Source organism: Geotrypetes seraphini, chromosome 8, assembly GCF_902459505.1.
Source record: "Geotrypetes seraphini chromosome 8, aGeoSer1.1, whole genome shotgun sequence".
NCBI classification, from domain to species: Eukaryota; Metazoa; Chordata; class Amphibia; order Gymnophiona; family Dermophiidae; genus Geotrypetes; species Geotrypetes seraphini.
In genome coordinates this window covers 110,631,263-110,646,949 of record NC_047091.1, presented here as the reverse complement: position 1 = coordinate 110,646,949, position 15,687 = coordinate 110,631,263, and the positions used below count along the sequence as shown (strand labels likewise).

At 41.6% G+C, this 15,687-nt stretch overlaps 2 protein-coding genes across 5 annotated transcripts in view; both read left to right on the top strand.

Annotated features, from left to right (window-relative positions):
• Positions 1 to 143: 143 nt before the first annotated feature.
• Positions 144 to 6,179, top strand: MRPL54 (mitochondrial ribosomal protein L54). The gene is made up of 3 exons (XM_033953917.1): positions 144 to 300; positions 3,066 to 3,222; positions 5,328 to 6,179. The coding sequence occupies exons 1-3, from the start codon at positions 192 to 194 to the stop codon at positions 5,458 to 5,460; spliced, it is 399 nt and encodes a 132-aa protein (XP_033809808.1). The 5' UTR covers positions 144 to 191; the 3' UTR covers positions 5,461 to 6,179.
• Positions 6,180 to 13,287: 7,108 nt separating this feature from the next.
• The window catches only part of LOC117366229 (mucosa-associated lymphoid tissue lymphoma translocation protein 1-like), a 42,529-nt gene continuing 40,129 nt past the window's right edge, over positions 13,288 to 15,687 (top strand). For 2 of the 4 annotated variants that reach the window (XM_033957487.1, XM_033957486.1), the window contains exons 1-2: positions 13,288 to 13,449; positions 15,361 to 15,573. In XM_033957487.1, coding sequence (XP_033813378.1) covers positions 15,434 to 15,573 — 140 coding nt within the window. In that variant the 5' untranslated portion in view covers positions 13,288 to 13,449; positions 15,361 to 15,433. Of the gene's footprint in view, positions 13,450 to 15,360; positions 15,574 to 15,687 lie in introns of those variants that run through there. The other 2 variants (XM_033957484.1, XM_033957485.1) reach the window with 2 other exon arrangements.

The following is a 15,687-nucleotide window of genomic DNA, read 5'->3' as shown; positions in this document are numbered from 1 at the left end:
CAAGAGAAACTGCCTGTACTTAAAAATACGCACATCCAAACACCTATAAGGAAGGAGTAATAACTTGCAGAACGTCTGTAGTCCTCTAGGACTGCACGTCCCAGAATGCAGTGTGCGTGGCGTGGGCCGGAAAGAGGAGCAGCGTGCGAACTGGAGTGCCCACGTGGAGGCTTGAGGCGGAGCTTGGGGTTATGGCCGGCAGAGGGGCCTTTGCGGTCCTGGGGGTGGTGACACGGAGTTCGTCTTGGGGGCCCCGTATTCCATGCCAGCTCCTGATTTGCGGATATGCTAAGAAACCAGGTGAGGCCAGGGGTACTAGCACATTGGGTTGGTGACCTTGGCTACTGAGATCAAACCTTGGTAGGGAGAGAGCTCTCTCTTTCTGCGAGATAGTCATAGGGATCTTATCTTATAAAGAAGGCAGCATGGGAGGAGCATTGCTTTGGCCCCCAGAATCTCGGGGCTAACATATTATATTGGGCTCGGAGAGATGGCTGAGCACTTGCAGTAGATACATCACCAAAGATCAACAGTTCCCCATATCTGCCTAGTTGCTGAGGCTGGGCTACAACAATAAATATGCTTGGGCATGCTTCGATCTCTTGTGCATTTATTGTGCATATTTTGAAATGTAATGTAAACTTCTAACAATTGATTATTTTTATAGCGCTACCAGGCGCACGCAACGCTGTATAATTGGCATACAAAAGACGGTCCCTGCTCAAAAGAGCTTACAATCTAATTATGACCGACATACAGGACAAAGCGGGGGAGGAGTCAGAATAAAGGTTTATTGTGAGTATTATACTCTGAACTTTTAGCATGTTACATAATAACATAAGACTTGCCGCTGCTCACGCGGCGACCCTTAGGTCAAAGACCAGTACCCTAACTGAGACTAGCCTTACCTGCGGTTCAGCAGAAACTTGTCTAACTTTGTCTTGAATCCCTGGAAGGTGTTTTCCCTTATAACAGCCTCTGGAAGAGCGTTCCAGTTTTCTACCACTCTCTGGGTGAAGAAGAATATCCTTACGTTTGTACGGAATCTATCCCCTTTTAACTTTAGAGAGTGCCCTCTTGTTCTCTCTACCTTGGGTAGGATGAACAACCTGTCTTTATCTACTAAGTCTATTCCCTTCATTATCTTGAATGTTTCGATCATGTCCCTTCTGAGTCTCCTCTTTTCAAGGGAGAAGAGGCCCAATTTCTCTAATCTCTCCCTGTACAGCAACTCCTTCAGCCCCTTAACCATTTTAGTCACTCTTCTCTGGACCCTTTCGAGTAGTACCGTGTCCTTCTTCATGTACGGCGACCAGTGCTGGACGCAGTATTCCAGGTGAGGCCATACCATGGCCCAGTACAGCGGCATGATAACATTCTCTGATCTGTTCGTGACCCCCTTCTTAATGTTGTAAGGATAAACCACCTAAGTAGGTGGTTTATTGTCTGACAGATAAAATTAAATGCTCATCCTATAAATGCAAATAATCGCCAATCAATTACCCTTGAAACAGCCAAGTTTCTGGAAGGGTTTATGCATACATCCATAATCTGGGCAATGTACAAGAGATACAGTAGCATGTGCGTGTCATACAACCATACATATGTTATTCCGTCTCATTAGCCTCCCCTCTAATTCCCTACATGAGCACTATGTTATTCTTCCAAATTAGTAGGATATCCTGATCTTGCCCATTTGCCTTCTTAATACACTATGTGGTATGTGTAGTTATTCTTGTTATTAAAGTGAAAAGCAGAGCTATATAATCCCAGCATGCATTGAGAGAGAGTTAAAATAGAAGACAAAATCTTCCCGCTCTAGCAATATTAACGTAGTTGCACTGCTTATTTATCTATGTATGCCATAAATTATATAATTGTGCTGTCCTGGCCCTAAACTAGTGGACCGAGTGATAATAGAGGTCAGTGGCATGCAGTCGGGGCCTTCAGGGGATTCAGTGAAGGCCCTAATTGCAACTGCCGGCTCTGGCTCCTTTAGAGAATGATAAGGGGACAAAATTGTCCCTGCCCCATCCCATGCTCTGTCTTTACTTGCACAAGCTTCAAACACTTTAAAATAATAAGTGTTTGAGGCTTGTGCAACTGAGGATGAAGCTTCCAGGGATGGGACAGGGACATAACTCGCAGGGACGGGAATGGAGATAGATCCAGTGGGATGGGAACAAATTTGCCCCTGTGTTATTCTCTACCTCCTGGCTCCTTTCATGCTGGCAATGCAGTCCTGAGCATCGTTCCAGCGTCATGCAGTGTTCTAGTGCAGTCTCTGGTATCGTGATATCACGGGATTCTCTCTTGGACACAGAATTCCCTCAGGCTGACTGGCTGATCAGTCAGAGACCAGCACAGTATTCTGGGCTCCTCCTCCAAAGCATGTTACCATTCTCCAGCACAGCAGCATTGAGGATTCTGAACCAGGACTGAGGGCCAGATTCTCAAAACTTAAGGTTGCCTTTAACACGGTTACTAAACTGATTCCAGATGGGTTTTAGCCTGCATGCATTTTAGTGGCAGATTATCAAATGGTTTATCGCAATTTTTTAGCGAGCTTTCTAGCAGCTTCAACACTGCAAAAAAGCCACAAAACGATTGTCGGCCTGGCTCTTTTCAAACTAGCCTTTTTTATGTCCTAGTTATCTATTTTCAAGCTCCCACCTGCAAGTAATTTCTTGCAAATCATGGTGAAAGAGAGTGGGTACACTTCTCCTGTGAGTCTGAAGCTTTTCTTTTGCTTTAAAATACTTTTGTTTGGCATTGGAATGCTAGTTTATATTGAGTGATTTTTTTTTTTTGTCTGTGGTGTATGAGATTATTTGCATGCACTGCCACCGTTGTATGCAAATAGATCTCATGCATAGTCATGTAGAAATTCTGAAAATCTGACCTGGCGAGGGCCGAGGTTGGTCACCCCTGGTTTAGCTCATCCACTAAATCCCCCTGCTGAAATGTCGCGGCACGGAGGTGGAGTTGGAACTTTCACTTGTTTTCATTTGTGTGCTCTGACTGCTTGGGTATCGCTCTAATCCTTTTGACGCTTCATCTTGCAGTTATGAAGGGAAAAAGTAAAGGGGTTGTTCAAGAGCAGTTAAAAGGCCCCGATGTGTGCAAGGACCCTGAGCTGCTCACCACTCACGCCATGGGTTTGAACATCTACAAGGAGGGCCAGGACGTGGTGCTGAAGGAGGATTCAGCGTATCCTGAATGGTAAGGGTGCTCAGTCTCACTAAGGCCCTTCTATTAGGTGCTGTTTGTGAAAAGGAGAGAATGCATTAAGGGGAGACTGTATCTATCTGTCCTCGTGTGTATGCACGTGTGCCTCCGTGCACTCATCTATCTGAATACTAAAACAAGTGCAAAAATACACATTTGGAATTTCTGAGTCCGGTATTTAACTGTTAAGTAAAATGCTGGCTGCTACGGTTAAAAATGAAACTGGATATTTAGCATGTACCCAGGTACCAGCCGGTGCTGAATATCCTATTTCAGTGCAGACTCAAGTGCTATCTGGTTAGCGGCAAAGCTAGCTCAAGAGTATCTTGATGCCCTAGTCAAATCTTCAGCTGTTTGCCCCCCCCCCCCAAGGGACAGCTCAAGGTCCTCCCCACTACATGGTGTCCAGCAACTCTCTTTTCCCTAGTTCCCCTTGGTTTCCAGCATCTCTGTCTTCCACCCCCACCCCTGTGGTCTGCAGCATCTCCCTCCCCCTTGATGGTCTCTAGCATCTCTTTCTTCCACCCACCCACCCCCATCCCTGTGGTTTCCAGCATATCTCTCTTTCACCCCCATCCCATCCCTGTGGTCGCCAACATGTCTCTCTTCCACCCCTAACCCCATGGTCTCCAGCGTCTTTTAATTCAGGAAATGCCTGAAAACACATCTATTCCTGAAATACTTAGGAAACCAACCTATTCAATCTTAGTCCTTAACAAACGACCGCAAGAACCACCAATCGCTAAGTCTATACTTTGTTTATTACATTACATTACATTAGGGATTTCTATTCCGCCATTACCTTGCAGTTCAAGGCGGATTACAAAAGAATTATCCAAGATGTATTACAACAAGAACTTACAAAAAAAAAAAAACTTGGTCATTTTCAAAAAGAGTAAGAAATGGGTAAGGTTATTTGTTTGGGGTAGTTGGTTTTAGTGAGAGGTGGAGTTTGAGACTTGTGGTATTACTTCTTTTTTCAGAGTTTTCTTGAAGAGTATGGTCTTTATTTCTTTTCTAAAAGTCTTGTAGTCGACGGATGCCGTCAGTAGATTGGCGATTTGGTTGTCTAGTTTGGCTGCTTGAGTGGCCAGGAGGCCATCATATAGTTTTTTCCGTTTGACCTCCTTAATTGGGGGGTATGAGAATGTGGTGTGAGTTTTCCTATGTCTGGTTGCGGTGTTGTGGATGAGGCGGTTATTCAGGTAGTTTGGACTGTCTCCGTATAAAGTCTTAAATAGTAGGTAGTAGAATTTAAATTGTATTAATTTATTCATTCCTTCTGTAACTTTGTTTATTCACTCAGTCTGTAACATTTCTAATCATTGTAAACCGCATAGAACTTCACAGTCCTGCAGTATATAAACTGTTGTTGTTATTATTATTATTATTAATTCCTTTCTTCCCTCTTTCCACCTCTCCCCTGCCCTGTAAGGTGTTTAGGCCTTCCCTCCTTTACTCTTTGGGAGCAATGCAGCAATTGGCAGCTATTGAAGATGTATTGTGGTCAACATGGGGCCTTGAGGATCTGTACATGCTCAAGCCCTTCTAGCTCCCGCTCCCTCCAGACTTCCTGTTTTTATAGCTGCAACAGTTGCATCACTGCCCTGAAGGAAGGGAGGTAAAGCTGAACACCTTGGGCTACCCTAAACGGCCCCCTGGCCTGCTTAGTGGATAGGCTAGCACTGGTTAGTGGCAATACTCAAACCACTAACTGGATAAAGTTAGGACAGTCTTTTTTTTTCTATCCTCACTATATCCAGTTAGATACATATATGGTTATAGCTCTACTTACAGAGTTACTCGACACCGCCCACACGGTATTGAGGGGGGCAGAAGTTTTATTCAACAGCACTATCCAATTAATTCTGCTGAATATCCCTCCCTCTAACACTTCTTCAGTTAGCAGCACCTGCTCCCCGTATCAATGCCTGTCAATATCTGCCCCTCTGTGTACTCCAAAGAGAAGTGCATCTCTTCAAAAGCATTTATTAGCACTATGTTCCAGTGCTGTAGTGGCACATCTCTCTAAAAGCATTTAATAGCACCATGTTCCAGTGATGTGTTGCATATCTTGTTCACTTTCGTGTTTCTTGCAGGCTCTTCAAGATAGACCTCGGCCCTCCAAAAAAGCTTGAAGAGTTGGACCCAGAAACTATGCAGTACTGGAGAACTCTGCGCAAGCTTCATATATGGCGCAACAACAAACTGAGCAAGGGTAAAAAGTTCTAGTGCGCGGGTGTTGGGCAGTCCAATGAAATACAGATAAAAGAGATGAGCCACAAAAGGAAGAGCTGAAGAGGGAGAAGGTGTGTGGGTGAGGAGCCTTCACTCTTTTCCCACCCTGCACATCTCTGGACGCCACCTCCTCAACCACTTGGTCATTTCCTTTTTATACTGAGCAGTGACTGTGGAATATGAATAAATGCAGTGAGCCTTTGTACTGAAAAGATAAATGCTGTAGGAATTATTAATATTGTTAATATTTTGCATTTCCAATAAATTTATTATGAGGTGATAGGATCTACTTGAAATCAAGGTCTAAGTAATTAAAATAGGAAGTAGATTAATATTTAACCTGAAGAAGTAACTTTGATCAGGTAAACTGTAATAACATACAGTATCAGGAATAGTTTCTTGGGGGGGGGGGTCATGTCTCCAAATGGGTTAGTTTTTCACATTTGTTTTTGGACAGGCGCTGACTGCGTTTGGGCTCTCATCCGCATTTCTGAAGATGACTATAATTAAGACTGGTTTTGTTATACATTCCCAGAGTTACTCAATTAGTGGGATATATGAAGGTGGTTTGAAATGTTTGGTAAAAAATGCAAGTTAAACAACGTAGTCTCCATCGAGGGCTATGCACTTGGGGCTCCTTTTACTAAGCTGTGTTAGCGTTTTTAGCACATGCAGCATTTTAGCGCGCGTTAAACCCATGTTCCGTGGCTAGAACTAATGCCAGCTCAATGCTTAGTAAAGGAGCCCTTAGTCCAGCGAGTTTCCAGTTTTTTCATAAGCTATTTTTCCTATGATAAGAAAAAAAAAATGGAAACTCGCTGGACTAAGTGCATAGCCCTCGATGGAGACTACATTGTTTAACTTGCATTTTTTACCAAACATTTCAAACCACCTTCAGATTAAGGACTGGTTTTGTTACACATTCTTGGAGTCATCCAATTCGTGGGACTCGAATCAAGGACTGATTTTGTTATACTCAATTAGTGGGACTCCTGATGCAGGCTTTTTAGCCTAAAATGCCATCTGTGTTGTGTTCATTTCTTGTTCTATGACTGTAATAAAGTGTGCTTACCAGCTTGATGATGTGGACTTCTTTGCTGTCTTGTGTTTATTTAGATTTTTGGTGCAGAGGGCTATTTTTTCCTCCTTTTTTTGTTTAGTTTTTCACATACCATGACAGTAATGAACCTCACCCTGAACCAGAGTAGGTGGAGCTAATGCTTGCTGTAGTATTTGCATTGTGTCAAAGAGCACTGCCTTCATAAGATGCCATATTTATTTATTTCTAAAATTTCTAGACCGCCTATCCCGAAGATATGCTTGAAAATTATTTTTAATCAGGCCTGTGGCACCTAATTTAATGGAAAATATTTTAGTAACTTTGTCACTTTTTTTTTTTTTCCATCTCTTTCTCTGCTTGATGCACAAAATAATCCTTTGGCACTAACACCTCTGCTGGCAATGCTGTTCTGGTGTTTTTCTCTTTTACCTCTGTCTGGTTTCCTTATTGACTATGTAGAGAGACAAGTTATGGATCTTTCATTTTTGGGAATGTTACCTGCATCTCTCTGAAAGAAGACGTGTTCTGTGTGCTGTTACCTATTGGCCTTTCAAGTGGGTAAAGCTCAATCTTGGTTTGGTAGTTTGATTCATCAAACTAAATTATGCTGTTCTTTCAAAAAAACTAGTAAAGATCTATTTGTTCAAGAAATTCTTATCTGTCTAAGAACAATGCAGTTATATATGTCTTATGCTTATTGTATTTTTATCTGTAAACCGCCTAGAACTCTTTTGGGTGTTGGCGGTATAGAAAATAAAGTTATTATTATTATTGTGGTGTTAAGTCTGGCTAACTGACCGATGGATTTTTTGCAAGCTGCCAGATTTTGGTGGAGCTTCTTCTATGCAAAGTGCTTTGTCTTTGTACATATTTAAACTTGACCATGTCAGCCAGTGTCTGAGGAGAATTTTACAGTGTTTTCTAGGCACTGCTATCATTTTCAGCATCTGCCTCTCTGAAAGGCAGTTGAATTGCTTTAGTTTGATTCCTTCACTGATATGACTTGAGCAGAGGTAGTGCATGTACTGCAGCTGTTGACTCTGGCTTATGGGCATAATTGGTTAGTGCTACAAATGAGGTACAAAGGAGATTGCTGTCCCTTCACCTTGTGGATCCTGCCCAGTTTTATGCCTCTCGCAGACTTTCCGGATCATCCAGCATCAGCTGTGTTATCTGATAGCCAGAGAATGAAGGGTAACACTGTATAGCAGCTGCAAAAGAAGAATGTGATTGTACCCAACACACACAGATGCTATCATCCTTGACAGACCAAAAATGAAATGGGGGGGGGTAAAGACTTAAAACTTTATGCAAAGATGAAACAAATTTTCTTATTATGCTTAATTAAATGCCATCGTTGAACCCCTTGCAGTGTTAAGATTAAAGATGATTTTCTGTCAGGCAGCTGTTCTTAGGCAACTGCCTGGGGTTAGGGCTGTCCCAAATGAATAGGTCTCAGAAGCAAGTAGATATTTGCAAATGTATCTTCTTTATGCTCGTATTCCTCACTGAGAGCCAGGTAGGCAGATGAGCCAGGGAGATGCCAGGGGCAACACTGACCTGCTTTCCTCTCCTAAATGATCCTTAACAGAGTAAAGCACCACATTTGTTTGTTATTCCCTCTGTAGCCCTCTACCTTCTCTACTTCTTCTCTCTTTCTATTTCCCCATATGAACAGCATATATTGATTTACCATTTTTGTCCAGTGTATCTTTCATAATTAGACTGTAAGCTCTTTCAAGCAGGGACAGTTTCTTGTGTATTTAGTGTACAGGGCTGTGTGCATCTGGTAGCTCTATAGAAATAATAGATAGTAGTACAGAGTGAGAAGTAAAGCATGTAATAAGCAAAGAGAATCTTATGCGGAGGGGGAGTAACAGACCAAGCCTGGGATAAGCACAGAGGACCCTTGGGTGTGGGAGAGAATGAGGGGTAAAGCCTAGGATAAGCACAGAAGATCTTTAGCTGTGGGGAAATGAGGGGTAAAGCCAGAAGTTGGCTGGTTCTGCTGTACTGCAGCTGGAAAAGAAAAGGAGCAGACTGGATGGTCCTGCAGCTCTTCTATTTTATGTTTTATTTTCTATCGGTTCTGACAATATTGTATAGATGTGGCCTAGGACTGCCTCCACATTCACATCCCCCTGTACCTTTAGATGAAACATTGGCAGGAGGACTGCCTCTTCAAAATGGTGGCCCTTCCCCCCTCCCAGTGTATCCCAAGATGCACTAGGCCCCTCCCAGTTTATCTCAAGATGCACTAGGAGGGGCCTAAGGCCCTGACTGGCTTAAGGCTTTAGGCCACCCCCAGTGTATCCCAAGTTGCACTGGGAGGGATAAGGGCCACCATTTTGAAGAGGCAGCCCTATCGGCAGGAGGGAGTGGGCATCCCTCCTGCTGATGTTTCATCCAAAGGTGCAGGGGGATGTGGAGGGGTGTGGGGATGTCGGAGAAGGTGTTGGGTAAGTGTGTGGGGTGTCAGGAGGGGTTTTAGGGTATGTGGAGGGGTGTTGGGCTCAGCACAAGCAGACTCTTTAAAGGTGGGATTGGTGGGTGGGAGGGAGAGGAAATAGGAATCTCCCTACCAGTTCAGCTGATCATGGCAGGGGAATCCCCAAACAGCTGATAGAAAACTGTGCACTATTTTCAGGGTCCCTGTCAAAGACAGGTGCTCGAAATGTAGGTCAGGGTTTTCCGGGCCTACATTTCTGGTTCCTATCTGTGCATAAATCGCGCCTAAGTAGGCGCTTTAGGCTACCTAATGCCACTTCCAACATTTGGCCTCACCTACTTTGGTGTTTAGCTGCCTAAAGCACGTATGTAGATGCGATTCCGGTGCCTTATTAAGCATCAGTAAGTGCTTTACTTTTACTGGGGGGTTTTGCCATTTAAATGGTGTTTCAGTGCTGGTATGGCACTTACCAACACCTAAGTTTGAGCACTATTTAAAGAATATCTTCTTAAACGTACATTAAGGCTTAACTAGTGTTGGGCATGATTTTAAATCATGTAACTTGAAATGATTTTATATCATTTTTTACCCTGATTTTTTTATTTTACATTTGTAACCACATATTCAAGTGATTTTGTTTCTTTCTTTGTTATTAAATCAAAAGTCATTGACTTGTGGTTGTTTCAATCTAACAATTCATGGACTTATTTTTTCAGTAAATGGTTCAAAACTAAGGATCTTTAGTTCTTTGATTATTGAGATCTATTGATTAAAGCTGATTTATTTCTTTTTTTAGATGCTTACTAAAGTAAATGGAGCTTATCTGCACTGGAGGACTTTCTGCTAGATACAAAAAAGTTTTACCTAATGTGTTTACCTTCCCCTCTATTCTTTCAATAATTGTAGTTCTACCTTTTTATTACATTGTATGTGATTTACAAAGCTGCGCGGCAACAGCCCTGAAGCCCTTTAAATCTCTATGGCAGGAGTGTCCAACCTTTTGGCTTCCCTGGGCTGCATCGGCCGAAAAAAAAATGTTTCTGGGGCCGCACAAACGCTGCAGCAAGACAGAGGAGGGAGCCTGCAAGACGGTAACTACCCGGGGGCTGCAGAGGAAAACACTGCATTGCCCTCGACTGGGGCCGAACAAAATACTTCACGGGGCCGCAGGTTGGACACCCCTGCTCTATGGGCTTCGGGGCTGTTAGCGCAGGGCAGCCGCTAGTGCGGCTTTGTAAAAGAGCCCGTTTGTTACCATTTTAGTTTGATTTTTATTTTAGATTGTAAGCTGCCCAGAAGGCTTTGCCCTTGCCGCAGGATATTAAGATTTGAATAAACTTGGAAACGTGGCTCAATATTGACGGATTAGTCTATAATCCTGTCTTGTAACAAATTCATTTAATAGTAGTGCTTTGCTCTGTTGATTTTTTTTTTTTAAATTTGAAATCATTTGTTGACCGATTTCCATTTGAAGTCACAACTGGCTTTTCGATTTTGATTTAAATTAATTTTGTATTTAGTGATTTTGATTTGAAATCTTTCTCAAAATGATTTTACCCACCACTGGGCTTAGGAGCCTTTAATAAAAAGGCTCCTATGTCTTGTGCACAAAATATTTGTATTAGCACTATCCACTAACATGCACACATAAAAATATTCCTTCTTCCGTAAGTGTTAACATAGACCCAAACGTTAAGGACCACTTCCAGTAGGTTTACAACCCAGATCCTCAGCGGTACCACATGGGCTCAGGAAACTTCATTTACCCAATGGTTCACGTACCAATTCATCAATGGATCTCTAATAACCGTGCTTTCTTAAATGCCCATCTTATTGGAAGTGGTCCTTAATGTTTGTGTCTATGTTAACACTTACGGAAGAAGAAAGCTTTAAGTTGACCAATTCTCAAGATTTTATGTGCATTATATTGAATTGAATCACATAAAAATATTGGCATTTTGGGCTCAGATCTATATATGGTGCAGCACTATGCCCAATTCTAGGTGTACTGTATAGAATAATGCTTAACACCACGGGCCTTACGTGTCGCTAGGCATCCTAATTTTTAGGTGCACCATATTTAGGCCAAGGTATTGGCCTAAATACCTACATCTAAGTTAGGCACCTACTGCTGCTTAACTCTAAAGCAGGCACCTATATACATGCCTACGAACCACCCCCTAACCTCCTACTTTGTGGCAGGCGCCTTGAACGAGGCACCTAACATCCAATCGAGTGCAATTTTTGTGAATTACAAGTTTATCTTGTCAGTTAAAAGTCTATTAAACAAATGTCAGGCACCTACATCGGCTAGGTGTGTCGATGTAAATGCCTAATCTTGGGCGGACTTTATAGAATTTGCCCGTTTATGCATAGAATAGCGCTCTAGAATGTGGGCATGCAATCTTGCACTTTAGCTCTCTCTCTTCACTATACTGTACCTCCCCTTAGCTCTCTCATTGCTTTAATCAAGCTCATCATGGAAGGCAGAAAAAGTTGTACATTCTTATCCTTGCTGCAGTAAAGAAAAGAAACAGGCATGGACTCTTCACTAATGCTGGCCACAGAAGAATGTGATAAGGCTAGCTTTTATACCACCTAAGACCTTGCATTAAAGCCCCAGTATTGTATTCAGCCTTCTTGACTTAAACTGCGCACTTTGCATCTGCACAGAATAGCTAATTGCTTCATTGGCATGGATTTAAATATGGTGTGCATGAATGTCTGCCAGAGGCATTGTGCACAGCTTCTGTGCAAAACTCTTCTGTACATGGAGCAAACACTAATTCTACGCAAATGCCAAACTACCCTGTGCATCCAGCTTAATACATTTCACTGCAGCAATCCCTTAGTAGTGCATCCTGCCTGTAAAGGGCCTTAGGTTTCGTACTCTCTCAGTTAGCTTTCAAACTGGTGGACGGTATATAAGACGTTAAAAAGATGACTCTTTTGTGCACCTTCCAAATGGATGAGTTTTGCAGGTATTCTGTATTTCCGCTTTTTTTCCTGATTTCTGTACACATTCCTATCTGGCACTTCCTCCTTTCAATGAGCTTTATAAATAAAAGGTCTTTGCATTTTGGTTTGTTATTTTTAATATTAAGTTACTCGAAACTACGGTAAAAAGAATGAGTAAAACTGTTCACACATGAAGGAGACAATTCATGCTTCATTAGCCTAGTATGACTTAAATAAGAGTAGGCTGTGGGAACTTTGTGTGAAGTTCACGTGAAAAATGGAGCCACACTTTTGGGGGGGGGGGGCAATTTTAGAATTCAGAAGCTGTCTCAAAAACGGATTTGAGTGGGTCACTTTAACAGAAAAAAATGGGTCTTTGCATTTAGGCAGTGGGTCAAAATAAGGAGGTGCTAAGAAGTTCTCAGCCCAAACCAAGAGAATGACCTGGATATGGTTCAATCAGTGATCTGAAACCATGTCAAAATATAGAATCTGGTTTCTGCAAATTGGCACTTAATGAAATAAGATAACACTCTTCAGCTACAGTGTAAACCGGTTCATAGACAATTGTGCGCAAGACAATCATTGAGCGCTACTGTCTTTGCGCTGAGTTGTCCGCGCGCGATTGTCCTGTCACCGTGTAAACCAGGGGTGTCAAAGTCCCTCCTCGAGGGCTGCAATCCAGTTGGGTTTTCAGGATTTCCCCAATGAATATGCATAAGATCTATTAGCATACAAAGAAAGAAGTGCATGCAAATAGATCTCATGCATATTTATTGGGGAAATCCTGAAAACCTGACTGGATTGCAGCCCTTGAGGAGGGACTTTGACACCCCTGGTGTAAACGCTCAGAATTTAGGAAGTTGTCGGTTGGTTGGGCCGAGACCTTTTAGCACCCATTAAGGTCTACTGTACAACCGAAAGATGTGACCAAGTTCAAGGCGAAATCCGTGAAAAAGCTGAATTTTCATTAAGCTGTTATTCAGTAATAAAGCAACGATTCTTTCCTAATTTAAAAAAAATAGGCAATTAGGTTCAAGGGTAAGATCTTAAGACAGTCTCAAAAGGTAATTCATTATCAAAACTGCTACTAACATCCGTATAAGAAAAACATACACGTGATTTATTTCCTTCTTTGCGCCCCTACCATGTTCTCGTTTTAATAGGTGTAAAACAGCGAGTCAAAACCACTGAAATAGCTAGAATAATAAAGGTTTAAATAGATTTTCAGACATCCAGGGCTGGAAAGAGCCTTTGAGAACTTATTTCTTCACGTTTTCGAGAGGATCGATCTCCTCTGCTGTGGCAACGAGAGAGGGACGGAAGTAAAAGCAGAAGTGAAAGCTGGGCTGGCACGTGTTCCACTGAAAAGGCCCGGTGTAACTCTCACTTCCTCCCAGCCCAGTTCCTGATTCTCCTGCTTCTTGTCCATGTGGCTGCTCGTCAAAGAAAGGAAAGAATGAATTTATGACTCTCTCCACGCTGTTGTTCATCAGTTTAGTTCCTACCTAGCCAGGTAAGCTCTTGGATTCTATGAGCATTGGAGCTGTTATCGCAGCGGCCGGCACTAAAAACGCTAGCGCACCTTTGTAAAGGAGGGGATAAGTTAGCTCTGTAAAGTGGTATTATCTTATTTTATTTCTTTTTTTTAATTATTGTTTTCATCTTTATTACCATTTGTTTCTCTGCATCTTATCTCAGATCCCAAACATTTTTAGTCACGAAGACTCTGCATGATCAATTATGTACTTGCTAAATTTAAGTCTGCATTTTGCAATTTTAGGAGTGTAATTAATAGAATCCCATATGAAGTTACAGATAACATTAACTAAATTAACATACAGTACATACCATTTAATTATTCATACATAATGTATTATAAAAAATATGTGTAAAGTACTCAGTGCCCACACCTCCTGCATAAGAACAAGCACTTTACACATATTCTTTTATAATACATTATATATGAATAATTAAATGGTACATCCTGTATGTTAATTTAGTTTGTGCATTTTACAGCATTTCATTCCGAGAATGTCATGGTAACAGAATTTGTCACCGTCTCCGTAGGAAACCATTCCGGTGTCATTCTTTAGTATATGTCTATCTCAACCTCAGTCCTTCTACACCAGCATTCTTCAATACAATGCTTGAGGGTCAGTGGTTGAACCATTCATACTCTGATTTCTTCCCTTTAAACAATGACAAGGTGATGGTTTCCCATGGTTATCCGCAGGGATGGGGACAATGCCAAATTCTGTCACCACGTCATTCTCTAGGTGCTCTCATGAGTGATGGATGCTTTTTTTTTTTTTTAATAAATTTTTATTGAATTTTTTTTTTTTTAATCTTTATTGATTTTCAAACTACAAATGCGCAATAAATGATTCACATATTTGTACATTATATAATAAGCGCAACAAACCTTGCAAATATTACTGCACAAAAGAAATTTTCCCCCACCCTCCCAGTTAATAAACAAATAAATCAAAACCTTCATGAAACTATTTATAAATTCCTATATCAATACCATTCCCATTCCCCCACCTCCCCAGGATGTGTATGTTTACATGTCCACAAAATTATTCCTCTTTACAATATTTAGCCAATGGCTCCCAAACATCCATAAAATTCTTAAAGCGTTCCTTTTGTATGGCCATGCAACGTTCCATTTTATAAGTATAACACAGGGTTTCCCACCAAAATGAGTAATTCAACCTATCCCAGTTTTTCCAATTTCTTAAAATAAGCTGCAACCCCTGTCATTACTAATAGAAATTTATTATTTCTCATTGATAATTGGCTTTTAGCTCTCATAAGTGTACCAAATAAAATGGTATCATAAGATAAAGCCACTGGATTCTCTAACATATTATTTACTTGGTCCCAAATAGACCTCCAAAACTGAAGTATCAAGGGACAATAGTAGAGTAAATGATCCAAAGTCCCAGCTTCAAGATGACAATGCCAGCATCTATTAATTTGATATTACAAAAAGACAATAGCATAACGGTCTCATGTGATACAGAAATGTTCAATATCAATATCCAACAATAGAAGGAATGTCCTCCCACTGGGTGGCCAAGGCATTGCTGAACATTGGCGCAAACAAAGGAATTGATAAACTTAGGGCTCCTTTTACTAAGCTGCGGTAGCGTTTTTAGCACGTGCTGCAGATTAATGCGCGCGCTGCCCCCTGTGCTAAGCGGAAAAACTAACGCCAGCTCAATGGAGGCGTTAGCGTCTAGCGTACGCGTTAAAACCGCTAGTGCAGCTTAGTAAAAGGAGCCCTTAATGTTCCTGAATTGTTATCAAGCATATACCCTCAGTAACAATTTGTACTAAATGGAAGCTGTTTCTATCTTTCAAGACATTTTTTAATATGCTATCCTGGATGCTTTTTTACAAAATGTTATTTTATCTACAGATATTCTGAAACTGCAGACCAGGTGCTCTGTGCACTTTTTTAATGAACAAGAATTTGTGGAGGGAATGGGCGCATGGCTGATTGGAATTTACCAGTCGGTAGCCTTGGGGATACTGCGCTAGCCACGCTTAGTGAACACCTAGACAACAATTCCAGCCGAGGATGGAGGAAACTGGCTGAAATTGCAGGCACAGAGAAGCGTTTCAAGTGCAGGTAAAGAGAAAACGGAGAGGAAATTTTATACAAGACTTGTCAGGGATCTCGAGCACAACAGGCCTTTGACACCTACAGGATTATTTGAGTGGCAAGCAAGAAAAAAAGATGTAA